General features: G+C 33.7%; 1 protein-coding gene across 6 annotated transcripts in view; it reads left to right on the top strand.

The window, feature by feature from the left end:
- LOC131845693 (tyrosine-protein phosphatase Lar) overlaps positions 1-17,671 on the top strand; it is a 408,432-nt gene that overhangs the window by 361,634 nt on the left and 29,127 nt on the right. For all 6 annotated transcript variants that reach the window (XM_059194792.1, XM_059194790.1, XM_059194791.1 and 3 more), the window contains exon 7: positions 7,457-7,567. In XM_059194792.1, the coding sequence (XP_059050775.1) occupies positions 7,457-7,567 (111 nt within the window). The remainder of the gene's footprint in view (positions 1-7,456; positions 7,568-17,671) is intronic.

Raw genomic sequence — 17,671 nt, 5'->3', positions numbered from 1 at the left:
AGTCTTAAAAATGCTAGGTAGTTTTTATTCCTTACTAACATAAGTATTTCTTCTATCTATCAACTTGTCAAAAAATAAAAAAGCAACATGTATGTAAGTATAATACAATAAGCACAACTTATTTTGCCATCAAAGTCAAATATATAAAACGCTTTACGCGTTTTTCTATCATCACTAATTTGTGTTTGGCAAAAAAACAATATAAATAATTAAATTTGCCACAACAGTTTGAAAATTATCCGCAGCAAGGCGGAATTGTATTTTATTTTTACACGGCGCTTTCTATTTAAGCAATTTACTCCTGTTATTACTAAACTAAGCAATGTATATTCACGTTTACTTCACCAAGAAAATAACAGAGGCACCCCGCGCGCTAGCCACGCAATATGAAATTTAAAGTATTTGCTAAGCAAAAATAACTTTACTTATTTTACTACGTCCATTGCTATTGCTCTTCTTTATTTTTATTTTTAAATTTTATTTCTATATATTACCAATTTTACAGTTCATCACTATCAGAGATAGTAAGCATCACTGATATTATAAGTTACAAAGTTATTACTATGAAAATAGACTTTATGTAATGAAATCACATTTTTATTTCTAGCTGAAGAAGGTCACGGGGACCTTCTAGTACCATAACTTTTTATTTGTACACCGATTAGAATAAGACAAACAGTGTAGCTTACCTAATTATCGGAAACCACTTCTAAATACGGACATTGTTATTATGTAACAGCTGTGATACCAGTCCAGAATATTAAACTATCCAGTCCTTTGTCCTATAATTTCACTGCCTAATCACACCCTACAACCCAAGAAAAAAAGCAGATATAGGTGAGACTGAGGTACTGAGGTATATATATATAAATTGTGTATTGAAACACATTAAAATCCATTTAGTGAGCAAGATAGCTATGAGTTATTTATGTGGTAATTCAAAACGAGATAAAATAGGCAATTCCAACATTTCATTACTGTCATAATTCAATCTATATACTCATGGCCGGTCTACAATGTAAAAGTGTTGTCTAACTTTGCCATAGCAGTTTTTCCTATAACTTTACGGCCGTCTGCCAGATCCACCGTACAAATCTAGTTTATTGTTCAAACTTTGCCTGGATTGTAAGCGGGATTATTTCATCAGCGTTTAACTAATATAATAATTTACTTACTTACGTATTATATTTCATCTCGTTGCCCTCCTACATCACATGCACTGGATTTACAGTAGTGCATTTGAATTTCCGGTTTTTAGTACCACATTCGCGATTACTCATATTACCATATCAATCGATATGGTAATATGAGCAATCGCTAGATCGATCATAGTACCATATATTAAGAGTAAAACTTGAAAGTTAAAGTGTATATTTATCATATATTATAGTCATTCAAAATAAATAAATATATACAATAAGAGCTATTGGCAATTGTCAACAATGTCGTTCATAACACGTACCGTTACATATATTTGAATCCTATGTAGCAGGTGCAAGCCTTTCGCCACCTCTCTGTTTAATTTTTAGTCTGTTATAGTTGTTGAGAAACATTCTCTCACTCAGTATAAATTGACACATATTTTTATATCACTATCGAGTATATTTCACGATCTTTTGTGTGTAATAGTAGTAATATTAGGATATATATATATATATAATCCTAATATTATGTATATCATGCATATGTCATATCATAATTTCTAATACAGTGCTGTAGAGCGTGTTCGTTCTCTTTATTTTTATTTTCAATTAGTGTTATAATATTTTGCTTTAAATAAATCAAGTAAACAATAAATTTTTATGGGATTCATTATTACAATGGCGACAGTTCATAGATCATGCTATATAACCGCCTCCAGAAAATAAGATCACCTTATATCACTTAATCAACCTCTGTGGGGCGTAAAGTAAACCGACCTTCCCTCCTGCCTTCGTCCTAAGAGCTAGATTAAACGGGCCTCTGTGATAAACCGCCTAACTCCAGTACATCCTGGCCTGTGGACATCGAACTCTGGACGTCTGAGGGTAACTGTGTGCTATGAGTGGGGAGGGGAAGGACAGGTCTATTGTGCCTGGTGGCGATATAATGCTACAACGACCCCGCTATTCCGTTGGACGTTTATGAATAGCGCTTATTTTTCTTTTAATTACGCCCCCTGCTGTCTGTTGACGCATTTTGTCCTCAGTGCGCGGAACAAACACGTAAACTGTGGAATTATGTGTGTACACTAAGCAGTATTACTACTGTTTGAATTGTCTCTGTAATTATTTGAGTAAATTGCCTGTAATTAATCTGAATAATCGCTATTTTGTTGTTTATACATATTTTAGTATAAATGAAAGTTGTTGTAATCGTCAGACTGTTTCTTATTTGGAAATACACAACGGAAATCCGTTTTGTTTAATGATTTTCTCTTAAAATATACAACCTATATCGTGTACTGTACACTATACGAGAAGACGAGTAATGGGTCACTAGGATTACTATAAAATGATTGTTCATAAAGACTGTACAGACAGTACTGCAGACAAGTACAGAAGTTCCTATGTTTACCACTACACACTGGATAAATAACTTTGATGCGACCTGTGTGTATAGGTTAAAAAGGACCAGAACAATTGGCGTCAATTTATTTCTGCTTACCCCATTGAAGATAGGCATAACGTATAATACACACTTACTTTACGTACGTATACTACTACAAATTGTCTTTTTGTGTATATAGGTATAAATAAAAAAATATCAGACAAAACTGAATAGATTTGAAATGACAACGACCCTTTACAATCTCTAGGGTTTACACCTCTATTAATCCTACACAATTTTATCGTAATTGAAGATTTTTCTAATGTAATATGCTAGAATAATATGTATTGTTGTTTAGAATTTCCTCGCGTATATCATACAGCGTCTGGCCTTTATGACAGCTTTTATTTACAGTACTTTAATTACCATCAAGCGTTGGTAAGACGATAAAGACAGTATCAGATAATGTAGTTTCATCATGTCCTAACAATAAAATAGGCCGCACTTTTAGACGGGTGCTATATCAAATCTACTATGAGAAGGGTAAAATGGGCCTCTGTTAACCCGACTCGGTCTATAGAATTTAAAGTGGTCTAAATCCTAGTGAAATATTTGACAATTTATTTGTACCTGTTTTAATTACGTACCTCGCTAATTTAGTGTTTGCCCCAGAGCAGAATTATTGTTAATTTAGAACAAAATTTAGTTTTTATATAACCATTGTTGTATGAAACTGGACACATAAAAAATAGAGTCGAATATATTTGAACATCCACCATATTCGGATATCCATAAAGTCGGTTGATTATTTTATTTATTATTCTATAAAGAAAACGACGTTAAGTAAATATTTATTTTATTGAACCACCAGCTGGCTTCGCACGAATGTACAGATATTATATAAATAAACCATCCCTTTAATACATTCTATTTAATGCTGAAAACTGCATTAAAATCCGTTGCGTAGTTTTAAAGATTTAAGCGACGGGACGGACAGACAGTTACAGCGACGTTGTTTTATACTATGTTATGATAATAATTAATAAAAAATGTATATGCTTTGGTAGAAATATATTTTAATTGTTTTGTAATATTTGTAATCTTTTCACAGAAAAAAGGTTTTAATCAGACCTGTTTTCTGTCACCGCTACAGTAAATTAAGCTGTCAAGATGAGCTACTGGCTAGTTATGCGAACTCCACACTAAACTCCAATTAGATTGTGCTCAAGTATAATAAATTATTGTACTATATAATTATAGTATGCTCTTTTGTATTGATCTGGGTGTTTTCTATGTATATTATATATATGTTTACAAAAATATATATTTATGTCAACAGTACTAGTACCCATACAAACTCCACTTGACATGGGAGTAGATGGCGCTGTGTAGATTATTTAGTGTTGTTTTTATTATTATTATATCACGAATACAAAGTCATGAGCTCAGCTGGTCTACAAATAACTTCTAAACTGAAACAAATTACGCCCAGTTGATTCTGGATTAAATTGAATCCAATATAAACCACGATTTATGAATCAAATAATCGAACTGGAACCCTTAAATTATTAACACCTGTACACAAGTGTTGCTAATACATATTAATTTCACGTATGAAGCGTATTCACCAATATGCGTAAAATTGAAACGTGAGAACTCGAAACTGGTTTGGGTAGATTAAAACCAGTATATCAAAGACGGGGGCAAACAGGGGGTTTAAGAACTTCCGGAATTCCGAAAGATTATAGAAGACGTTCATTTGAGTTCGGAAAGAACACCATAAGTGGTGTAATTTACAGACTAAGCGATGAGCTTCTTAAACACCATATAGTAATAATAATGTTTTTTTCCTTTACTATAGTCCTAATTTCTTATATTATAAAGGACATGTGAAATTACTTTGAATCAATACTAATTCATTTAATATTTTTGTTTTCATAATCTTTGTATTTACATTGCTTTAGTTGTTTCGGAAAAACTCGAACTCGTATGTTCGTTCTTGTGATACTATCTATTTTAATAATAACAATAATAATCTCAGGACAATTCACTCAACGCCATCAAGGCCCAATCTAAGCTAGCTAAGGCTTGTGTTATCGGTACTACATAACTAATACAAATACATAGATATATTTATTTCGTAAATATATACATCCAGACAGATATAAACAATCATACTCATGAATACAAAAATTTGTGCCGAGAGAGGAATCGAACCCGCCATCATTGGAAGTGAGGCGGTGTGCTCAACCGCTTGACCACCGAGGCCGTGAAATAACGTCTTTCATTAAGATTAATAGTCGTTTAGTCATAAGAAGGTAACAAACAAATAAACACACTGTATGCATTTAATATAATCGTGAAGTGGAACATTTAATTTGACATACTTTATTATTATTTGTGTTGCCTCATACACATATTTATTAATTTGAATGTTTAACAGTTTCTCATTATATATTACTTGTACCATACACAAAGGTATAAAGCGGAAAGCCTAGGGATCATGACGGTCGGGCGCGCGATCTTTTTTATTTCATTGCGTTTGATTCAACACTCTAGCGGATTTGATTTCTATCTTATAAACAGCATCGATCTACGAAAATGATTGAAACTGTCGCTGTTGTACTGTATTAAAGAATTTTGTTTTTATATAAGGTTAGACTTTTACATTATGTATAACTATTGCGATGGTGATCATGAACAAATACAGCGTTCAATTAGAATCATTGTCGTTTTTAACAATTGATTTAATAAGAAATAGTGACGGAATTTCCACATCTAATTAAGATGTAAGAAGGTTGATGTACAGAATGTCGCAGGAGGCAACCAAAAAATCCTTATTTAATTTGATAGAAATCCTTAGCGTTAGATATAGATTTATAAAATCTACACGAACCTACATATAATATATATATACCTATATATGTTAACAAAACAGTATATTTTATAACACTAGGTGAATACTTAAAATTCATGTATCATCCGTCCCTTATATTCAGCAAAAATACGAAAAGCATTCACAAAGGAATTTTTCTTAAATTCAACATATAACCTTCGTCAGAGTCGTACAGACCTATCGTCGGCTGTCATGGAGCCCCCAAGTCACACCACGTAGGATTTGCTAGTTTCATTTGATTACAGAATAGACCCATGGGACCACCGTGGCTTGGCGCCCAACGTGGGACGGACGTGTTCACGGTTATAATTTACGTTTTTATTTTTTGCTAACTTTGTCCAGTGGATAGAATCACCTGAACAAAAATATACTATGTTTAATCTTTGTTTACTTTCGTAACGTAGCGAAGAAGGTTCCATCAGTGTTCTACCTAGCTTTCAACTTGTGCTTTTTTTATAGTAGATATAGGTGGCAGACAATCTTGCGGTATACCTGATAATAAGTGTTTACTGTCACCTATAAGCACTTTCATAACCAGGGGCAATGTTGCTGAAATGCTTTTAAAAAAATGGTGGGTCAAACCTTCACAACATGCTTAACACTTAACATCGGTATTCTGTAGAGGTGTGGTATTGCCCAGTTCTAGTAGACTCTATAAGTCAGAATGGAGGAGAAACATATATTACGTTAACCCCAAATGAATGAGATAAGGAAGAAGCAGATGAATTACTTCAATGCAACACCATTTAAAAACTCAAACCACCATTAAAAGTTAATAAAAACGTCATTAAAAGACAAACTTTCATCCAAATCCTTAAAATGTCGAGACATTATTATCATCTATAAATATGTTATATACCTATATTATTGTCGATAAATAAAAACTGGCTCATATATTCTGAATTTCATTTCCATTAAACTCTTTTAATACGAAATTAACTCATAGATAATGTTATCATTATAACTTCACAACTCCTATAATGATGCAGAATAAATTGACGCTTCATCACATAAATAGCTTCAAACAGGTGTTGTACATTGAAATTCGACTTAATAACCTTAATATCTCGTATGAAAGCACTATAAGCCACCCGTGGAGCAAGCACTGGCTAATGGTGCCCACTTTGCTGTGTTATTACACAATAAATCTTTTATATTTAGTCCCAGTGAATAAAATGTTCTAAGTTAGGAAGGATGTCTTATTCATTACGAATTAAATTATTTTAACGGTGAATCTTTTGTATTGTAGCATATTAAATATTTAAAACCGTAGACAATAATAGATTTTTAGGACATTGGCTCCTTATTATAGTAGAATAAAAATAACTACAAATACGCAAAAAATCCACTACCATTCGCATACAGTGTAAGATTGAACAACAGTTGCTACTATTTAAATTCTCGTAATTAAGACTGAAAGTAGAAGCTACATAGAACGAGAGTGGTGCGTATCAGAAACTTACTTATAATTAATTATCATGAGGCAAATCCTACGCAGTGTACATCACATACGAGGTTTCTGTCGATTAAGTTATTTATGTAAATTTCTTATTAAATCTGACGTTCTTGAATTTATAGTGTTAATAAAATTATTAGGAGTACAATTTTAGACCGCAGTACATACATGTACTGTGTCAGTATGCTGTCAGCTACTAAGAATATTATGTAGGAAATAACGCTACGTTAGTTCTAACGAGAAAGGTATGTAGATCAATATAATAAATAAATATAGCGAGGATCCGTACTCATAAAATAGCGATGCAGTATCTCGGCGCCACATATGTGTCCTTAAGTTCGATGTATGCTAGTTTTAATAGAAGGAAGTTCTATTAAGTACAACTGCTATTTAATAACCATTAGATATATAGTAAAAATGGAACTAATTTTAATAGTAGGCTTTAGAAAAAGCATTTTGCGATGGTCCACCCACCGTATTATAATATTAAGAGAATTTCAAGATCTTGTACTTTCCTCCAACTTTCTGCATTTATTTTAATAATAATATAATTTAATATATTTATCTCTTTCCAGGTACATTACAAATAGTGAAGAGTGAGGAAAACGACCAGGGCAAGTATGAATGCGTCGCTGAAAATGCTATAGGAACTGAATTTGCTAAGCCAACTTCACTATATGTCAAAGGTAAGCTAACTTCTTAGATATATCAATATATGAACAACATTCTACGTATTTCTGCGGTGGTGATAGTGTTTATGGTTACCACAACCACCAAAAACCGAATTAGAAACTACAGTTTTCCTCCGTGAATTAAAACTAACAATCTCATATAATCTTGTAGAACATTGTCCATATGTATAAATTCCAATGCCTAGAATGAAACAATACAATACATACAAATATATACATTTGTATGTGAACAAACCCATTGCACTTTCATTCAAAAATGTTGTTATTTTTTAATTAGCCATTTAATACAATATTAGTTTTTCTTTATCTTTAAGTATAAAGTTCAGACTAAATATAGACATAGCTAAAGGAAATAGAAAGAAAAAGAATATGTTACAAGACTATTATAGGCTACAGAAATCTTATAAAAATGCCTCCTAAAATATTTTTATATAATTATATTAATTTTATATACGCTATCTCTACTGTCACTGTTGTTAAATAATGAATCATAATAAATAGTAATAATAAAATAAAAAATAACATTGTATTAATGCTTTACTTCTTTTTGTCATTTAATTGTCGCCAAAAGATGGCGACTACAGATATACATATGCTAGAACTAGTTTAATAATAAAACAAAGTAATGCATACATACATTTTGATAGTACTAATCTTAATATATATATATATATAATATTATTATAAACGCGAAAGTTTGTGAGTATACATGTTTGTAACTCTTACGCGCAAAAACTACTAAACGAATTTTGATGAAACTTTACAGTAATATAGCATATGCATCAGAATAACATATAGGCTATATTTTTTATTAAAATTTAACGCAGGTAAAACCGCGGGCACAGCTAGTAACATTATAAATCTGGGATGTGGACCGTAGTTTTCCATCATTTCGTAATCGGTTTCTGAGCAAACCACATCAAGGGTTAAGGATACCCTGCTAACGTGAAGCGAACTGTTCTGCGGTAAAATTACATAATGATCTCGCGTTAATCAGTGATCACTTCAAAGTAACGGGCCAAAGGTTATCTTGTGTATCTGAGCTTAAATTTAACATAACATACTTATTACTTTTACGACAGGCTTTTACACATTAAATTACATTAATCTAGTGGCTGCCCCGGCTTCACCCGGGTCCTTATAATTTTGTGAGTTTTGTCTATGTCCTGGACTTTTTAAGTGAAAGCCTATTTTAATATCACTTGAGCATTTATTCGGTTACCATGACATACCTAGAGACAGTCAAATCTTTCCTCTTTATAATATCTTAATCTTTGTATTAATCTGATCCTACCTAATTAAATATTCAAATTTTTAATTATATAATAATAATAATGTTAGGACAATTCACACAGCGCCATCTAGACCCAAGCTAGCTAAAGCTTGTGTTATGGGTGCTAGATTACTGATACAAATACATAGATTTTTTTTGTAAATACATAGAATACACCTAGACCGATACAAACAATCGTACTCATGAATACAAATGTTTGTGCCGTGCGAGGAATCGCACCCGCGACCATCGGACGTAAAGCGGTGTGCTAGACTGCTAGACCACCGAGGTCGTCATATATATATTTATTTTTATATATATATATTTTTTAATTTATTTTGTAAATATTATATATTGCAGTAAGAATTATGTGCATTGACAGTAAACAATTTATAGATAAATTGTTTATACCTGTAAATTAACTGTTTATTGCATTTTACACCTCATACATCGCCTACTATACAATAGATGATAGATAGATATTTATATATTCATATAGAGAATCTTATATATAAAATTCTCGTGTCACAGTTTTCGTTCCCATACTCCTCCGAAACGGCTTGACCGATTCTCATGAAATTTTGTGAGCATATTGAGTAGGTCTGAGAATCGGCCAACATCTATTTTTCATGCCCCTAAATGTTAGGGGTAGTCCACCCGTAAATTTTTATTTTTTATTTTTTAGACAAAATTTTTAGTTTCAATTTTTTTATGATACAACATACAAAAATACATACAATCCTAAATCTTCACCCTTCTATCATCAACCCCTATTTTTTATAGCGTTATTAATTTATATGGCAAAACAACGTTTGTATAGAGAATAGATCTCCAAATTTGTGAATGGCAATAAAATTAATAAACATATTATGCCAGCTATATGTGACGCCGTCAAAAATAGTATGCAAATAAAATGACTCCCCTCCCTTTTCCCTTGTTTGTGGAGTAGGTAGGTATCTAGCATTAAAATAAATTTGCGGGCGAAACTAGTTCTATTTTATGTAACTGTAATAGCTATCGGCCCATCTGATTGAATGTCAAAATAGTCACATATACGGGTTTGATTCCTCGCACGGTGCAAATATTTGTATCCATGAGTATACTTGTTTGTATCGGTCTGGGTGTTTTCTATGTAAAAATATAATGTATGGATTAAATATATATCAGTTGTCTAATACCCATAACACAAGCTCCGCTTATCGTGGGACCAGATGGCGCTGTGTTAATTGTCCAGGGTTATTTACTTATTTAAAGAAAGTAAGCTGCTCAGCGGCAGAAGACGGAGGTATCTACTTACTCAGGCGATTTTGTATAAAATTTAAATATTATATTTGTACATAATATTTCATTGAAATAAAATATTACGTCACAAATGAAAGCGTAACTCATTGAATATGAAAATACCAAATGCATTTCAGCGTCAATTCGAATCACGGTACTCGAAACCGTAAAACCCAAAGCCTTCCTTTTCATTATTCGCTAGGCTCATTACAGTTAATAATATAACAAATAGCCTCAAATAAGTCAGGCAACATGAAGCCGTAACGAGCTGAAAGTAGGCTACCAGCATAATATTCACAATATATTTCCTTCAGATAGCGTCGGGCGCGGCGCCTCACGACTCGTGTCGACGTAATACTCTGCAACTTTTGTACGTTAGATAACATGTGACTGATATATTTACTAGAGAAATTACATATGATTACATATAATTTATTTATTTGTTTCTTTATATCCCAGCGTTTTATCTTTATTCTCAAAGTTTAAAGGACTTAAGAGATTCCCAAAGTACTCATCCTATAATAACCCACCAAAATTCACATCGCTAGTTCTTCAGACATTTAGTCCTAAACATATATAAACGCGATAGAAATACTTAAACACATTTTTCTTGGAAATCACATACATACATAATATACACAGAAAAAAAAGAAAACACCCAGACAATTACAAACAATCATACTTATAAATACAAATGTTTCGTATCGTGCAAGGAATTGAACCTACGACCATGAGAAGTGAGGCAATGTACCGTATCGCCAGACCACCAAAACTGTCAAATTACAGGGGATTAGAACAATAGAGATTGTGATAAAAACATGTCGATGTATATGTAATACTATCATATTATTATTTTATACTAAACGAAACTTTACTTACTAAATAACAATTACATATTCTGTAACTTTTATGTTATCATAACATTATGGAATTATTAATATATGTAAAATAGATACCGAAATAATAAAGATAAAACAAATGGTTTGTAGGTATTTCTTCTTAAACCATACACTCAAATAAGAAAACTTGCAATGGTAACAGAGCTTTATTGAATTAGTTCCCAAGTTGACGAAAGGGACTCCCGATTATTTCCTCTTAAAATCTCAGCGTTTCCGACCCCGGAGACTTTTTATCAAGTTTTCCTTTTGTTATTGTACGTCTGTATAAATAATACAGGCTATTTGTTTGTACCGAATCGGTACAATGAAACGGAAACGGAATTTTAGTGGAAATAAAAACCGCTTTAAAATATTCGAAACAGCGATTCCGACATTAATTGTCTCAGAGCATCTACGTATGTTTTGGTATTGTTTAGTTTGTTCAATTGGGTTAGTGATGATGTGATACGTTTACTGTTAAATCCAAATTTACATTTAGAATTGGTAACCTCTGGAATCTGGGTCCGACCGATTGAGTATCGATTAGCATTGTTGTAGACTCTTTAAGTTGACATTGAAATTCACATTCTTCCTGTTCAGCCTTTAGTCCGAGTTATTGTGTTACAAAATCCATAATAACTATTAAAAGTAACACATTAAATTGCCAAGTACCCGAGATCTCATCTGCACAAACTTGCACCTCTTATTTCACCCCCTTAAAGGTGTTTTTTATATAAAAGATAGCCTATATTCGTATTCGTGATACAATTATTTTCATTTCAATATCATTAAGATCTGTTAAGCAGTTTAGTCTTGTGTAGGTAACAAACCTGACAATCAAACATTTTTACAAAGTTTAGAATTACTGTCCTGCAAAACTCCTGCCGGGGTTTCTCTGCATACTACACACTTTCTAATATTAGTATAGATACGAAACAACAATATATATAACGTGCCATATATATAATCGGTCAACTATATGCAAACCAATTAGCAACAAAAACAACAACCTGGGCTTTATCCACGGCCGCAGCTGATTACATAGGACAAACAAATCGTTGGTCATCCACAATGTTGAATGATTGATTAGTGACATAGACAACCAAATCGACCAGTTTCACAACTGTTACAATTGTCTACAGATACATAATATGAAAGACTTTATATATAATGTCTAACAAAAAGATTTCAATAATTGAAGACGTTAACGAGTAGGTAGATCGTAATGAACTTTTTCATCAAAACAAAATATATGAGCATATATTTTTTTATTTTAATATTAGTGGCTTGTGGCTTCAGCTGTGGTCTCATAACTTTGTGAATTTGTATACATTAACATAATATTTAGCCTGGTGTAATGTACCTTTAAAAAAATGGAATATTTTTCTTAAATCGGATTTAAGGAAATCTTCCATTTTTGAGTGAGTTTCGTCCAGAAGGACTAGGAATAACGAAACTCACTCTATCTCTCTTTCTCTGTCACTCTTTTTGCTATTTTGGGATTACAATAATGATCTCTATAAGTTGGAAATTTGTTACTTATCCACACCCTTTACATTCTGTCGTTTAATTTCGATTCAAATCTGTTGATATATTCTATTGATGTATTTTATGCATATTGGTGCTATTATGCGAAAAATTCTATCGTAAGTTTAGATACTTAAAAACAGTAATATTCTTTAGCATATTCATGATTTTTTCTTAGTAGCTCATATGAAATTATTATGTAATAGGTATTTGACTTTCACTGAACTACTATTTCGGTTTGACCATAACTGCGTGTATTTATCTTTAAATTACACTTTATAATGTTTGTTACCAAATAAATAACGTTAAGGCAAATGATAGACAAGAAATTTAATAGTGACTCGTTTAATTTCCATACAAATTGAAGTTGAGTCATTTATCTCTATCTGTGTTTATGTAATTACCCCAGTTCAATGTTGTTAATCCTCTAATAATAATTGTGTCAACATGGGAATTTCAGTAGTTTAAATGCTATTGACTTTCTAAATAGTTTCCACTTAGTTTCGTAATAATTAACTCATTAACGTATTTATAAAGTGTTCATGACAGAAAATGAAATGTTGATTCATTTGGCAGATGTTCGAGACGATAGGTTTAATATATTGATATTAATCTATTAACTGTACTATTATTGAATACGTCAAACTAATAAACATGTTTCAGATCTACAGGCTTCTCTTTCTTATGGGATAAATTCTAGAACTTATTACAATCAATAGATATTGATTGACAATGATTATATTAAAAACAGTATAAAAATCAATTTACCTACAAGGAAAATATACTAATAACAATATTTAATAGCATGTAATATAACAGGTGTTACACGTCGATACAAATAATTATAATTACCTGTTGTTCATGAAACCAAACTGCTATCCTAAAAGTTCGAAAATTATAATAATTTCATTTATAAGCGGTTATCGGTTTTATAGCGTTTTTAAATAAAAGGAATATTCTTGATTAAACTATATTTTGCGTATATTTAGATCATTTACCTATTTTGCAACACTCAATTTCATGAATCTGCTAAGTAAAGTTACTAAATAGCCTATCTGCCTTTCATTCATCAAATTCTTCTGTCGCTAATAATATAGTACCCAAATATTACAATTTACCGTGGTAGACTTTGTATAAAATCAAGTTCAAGTCAAGTCACAGTTTTTTAACAGACAAGCAGCTTGCTTTGTAAGCTATATTTCAGTTGCATGGTCAGATTAGACAGTGATATTAATAGATACATATCTTGTAAGGTACAGGCATGACATCTTAGTCTTCCAGGATGGCAACGTATTAGTGGTATTATGCGTGCTACATGATAACGTGATATCCGCAGTGCTGTTCGTGAATACATGCTACACTTACCAATTACTGTGACCGTCACCCACCAATCAGTTGTTTTCCAATCCAGTTACATAAAAAAAACAAATACAGAACCCCTGTCAAACTATACCTAACCTTAAAATATATACTCAGTGTGCTATAGATATAGCTCAAAAATAAACATATATTTCTTACAAACAAGTCCAGGTGTGTATCGCGTCCCCATACCTACCTAAATCCTGGACGCACGTTCCGCACATTTCACATGAAAGCATGGATGCCAACCGTACGACGATCCTCTGACAAATACGAAATTTTGTAGCCTTTGGCATGAGGACATTTCATACAAGTTTGTACATGATTTTGACCTACAAAAATCAGTCAAGATACTATGATGTGCAAGGTTACATAGACGAATTGAGCGAAACGAGATTTTATAGTTTTTTTTTTTCTTGGTATGAGCCTAAGTGTTTTATGGTTGGCAACCCTGCATGGAGTCCTTTGAGCAAAAACTGTTTTAGCGTTATTGGCGTGGACCTCTGTCACTGTCACGCCGCCGCTACACGAGACAACATTGCGCCCTTTTCACGCGGATACTTGTTGCGACCACCTGACGCCCATTCTGATTTTTATTCCCATTCGGTTTACTTACATATTTGTTATATACTTACGTTTCATTACTACGAAGCTGTGATATACTTAATAAATTTACCATATCGAGCACACTGTATATGCTAAGCTAGAGAAAGTCAAGATTGTACTTACTTTTTTTTTTATTAATAATGGGATTACGCTTGGTCTTACCTCATCTGATGGTAAATGATGGCAAGACCTAGGATGTAGCGCGCTTACCTTTTTATTAATATCATATTGTTGATAAATTCCGTATATGTTTTTTATGTAACTAAATTGGCAAAGAACCCATTTGATGGTAAACAATTATCGTAGCTTATAGATACTTGAAATACTATTGCTGGCATGTGCGCCTTCCCAACCTTTGAGAAACCCTAATAGGTATACCTTTCTTAAAAAACCCCATCATAACTTGTGCTTATTGCAAATGTTGCGACAAACATTGTTAATCTATTTTTAACATGGAAACACATTCAAAAACTTTTAATATATTAATTCTCATATATATAAACGAGTGAATGGCTGACCATTTACAATTTAGAATTCCATATATGTAGGTAGAAAAAGTTTATTACAATCCACTAGTTCCAAATGAGCGAAACCCTGGAATTCGCTTCTAGTAGTGCATGAACCATTTTCAAAAGATGACTAGATGAAAGCCTTACCCTTTTCCGTTTATTAATCAACGAGGCAGAGTTTATTGTGCGCCTTTGATGTATTCTGCCGTTGACAATCCCGATGGGCTATATAAGAAAATGTATTAATACCTTTTTTTATTAAAGTAATCTTGGGAAATAATGTGAGTCGTGAAGTTGGAAGTTGATTCGCCGGGGGCAGTTTGCACAAGGCCAAGGACCAGTCTTAATATATTACAATTATGGCTGTTTCAGAAAGTATTTTTTGTACCTTTTATAGCAGTATATTTGAGGTACAAACAAGTACTACGCATTGTACACCTCGTCCTAAGAAATATTGTAAATGTGAAATGTATTCGTGCGTTATTTTATGTTTATTTTTAATTATCTACATGGTAAATTAAGTTCAATTATATGTACATTTTATTTGCTCTTTTTTTTTCGTTTGTTTATATTGTATTTTTTACATTGCACTGAATAAAATATTTTTCTTTCTTTCTTTCTTTCTTTCTTTCTTTCTTTCTTTCTTTCTTTCTTTCTTTCTTTCTTTCTTTCTTTCGTTATCTTTTAATGCCATATTGATCGGAAACAATCATCGTAGAATTTGTATATATACTATATATGATCAATGACAGATCAAGTATCAACGAAAGAATGACAATCTTATATTATATTTATGTAAAATTTTAGCTTGTTTTCACTTTCAACAATAGTCACTCTGGTGTACATTATATTCATATCGCGCTTTCTGACTGTTCTAACACACCACCGTTCTCTCCACAAACACTAAATGTTTTTGGTGTGGCGATTGGAGAATCACGCTCCCCATGCTTTCTTATACAAGAGTATTACACTACGTATCGTGGAATTATGATTGGCACTGCAATCATACAAATCTACGCTCCGCCCTACACCTATACAGATCCAAAACCCCGAAAGCTTTCAGCTAGAATTGCAAAACCGTTTCGAAAGCCTTGGTGACTGCGTTGACGTGGACGATTACAACAACAGGTTCGTGGAAACTGTCCGTGCGGCTGGGTCTAAGCACTTCAAAACCCGCCGCGCAGAAAGAACCAGAAAAATATCTATCTCTACCCTCAAATTGATGGATGAAAGGCGAAGTATGGTCCTGCAGTCTCCGACTGACGCTTCTCAGTATCGGCAACTTAGCAGGCAGATCTCTAAGTCCTTGACTCGTGACTTACGCCACTTTAACACAAATTGTATAAAGGAGAGAGAAACAAGGGCTCAAAAGTCTTTAACAGGGATCTGGCTGCCGGACAGAACCAGCTGACGCGACTTAAGACGGATGACGGCAGGATCGTTTCGTCTAAACCCGAACTTTTGAGGGAAATTGAGAAGTTCTATGGACAGTTATACACGACAACACGGGCACCTGTTAACAACACGGCGAAAGACCCTAGAGCCAAATTAACCCGACACTATACCGAAGATATCCCGGACGTCAGCCTGTACGAGATTGGTATGGCTCTTAAACAACTTAAAAACAACAAGGCGCCGGGCGATGATGGAGTTACTGCTGAGCTTCTGAGGGCTGGAGGTAGACCTATTCTACGAATCCTCCAGAAGCTATTCAACTCCGTCATCCTCGAGGGCAAAACGCCTCAAGCATGGCAAAGGGGTGTGGTGGTTCTGTTCTTCAAGAAGGGAGACAAATCGCTTCTGAAGAATTTCAGACCCGTAACACTGCTGAGTCATGTTTATAAGTTGTTTTCGAGAGTCATTACGAATCGTCTCGCGCGCAGGTTTGACGACTTCCAGCCTCCCGAACAAGCCGGGTTCCGAAAAGGCTTCAGTACCATAGACCACATTCATACGCTGCGGCAGGTAATTCAGAAGACCGAAGAATACAACCTGCCACTTTGCTTGGCGTTTGTGGACTATGAAAAAGCCTTTGATTCGATCGAGACGTGGGCTGTGCTACAGTCTCTCCAGCGGTGCTAAATTGACTATCGATATATCGAAGCGTTGAGATGTTTGTATGAAAACGCCACTATGTCAGTTCGCCTCCACGACCAGAATTCGAAGCCTATCCAACTGCAGCGAGGTGTCAGACAAGGCGATGTCATATCGCCAAAGCTGTTTACCGCTGCGTTGGAAGATGTCTTCAAGCTTCTGGACTGGAGCGGGCTGGGCATCAACATTAACGGCGAGTACATCAATCACCTTCGATTTGCCGACGATATCGTGGTCATGGCTGAGACCCTGGAAGACCTTAGCAAAATGCTCGAAGACCTCAGTAGAGTCTCACAAGGAGTAGGTCTTAAAATGAACATGGACAAGACGAAAATTATGTCAAACGTCCATGTCGTACCTGCTCCCGTAAAAATCGGTGATTCTACACTCGAAATTGTCGATCACTACGTATACTTAGGGCAAACCATCCAGCTAGGTAGATCAATTTCAAGAAAGAGGTCAATCGTCGAATCCAACTCGGATGGGCAGCGTTCGGGAAGCTCCGATATATCTTTTCGTCCAAATTTCCGCAGTGTCTCAAGACGAAGGTTTACGACCAATGTGTGTTGCC

Source organism: Achroia grisella, unplaced genomic scaffold, assembly GCF_030625045.1.
Source record: "Achroia grisella isolate CSIRO2021 unplaced genomic scaffold, CSIRO_AGI_Agris_v1 utg478, whole genome shotgun sequence".
Taxonomy (NCBI): domain Eukaryota; kingdom Metazoa; phylum Arthropoda; class Insecta; order Lepidoptera; family Pyralidae; genus Achroia; species Achroia grisella.
Note: the sequence above shows the minus strand (reverse complement) of the source record. Positions and strands in the feature narration are given on the sequence as shown.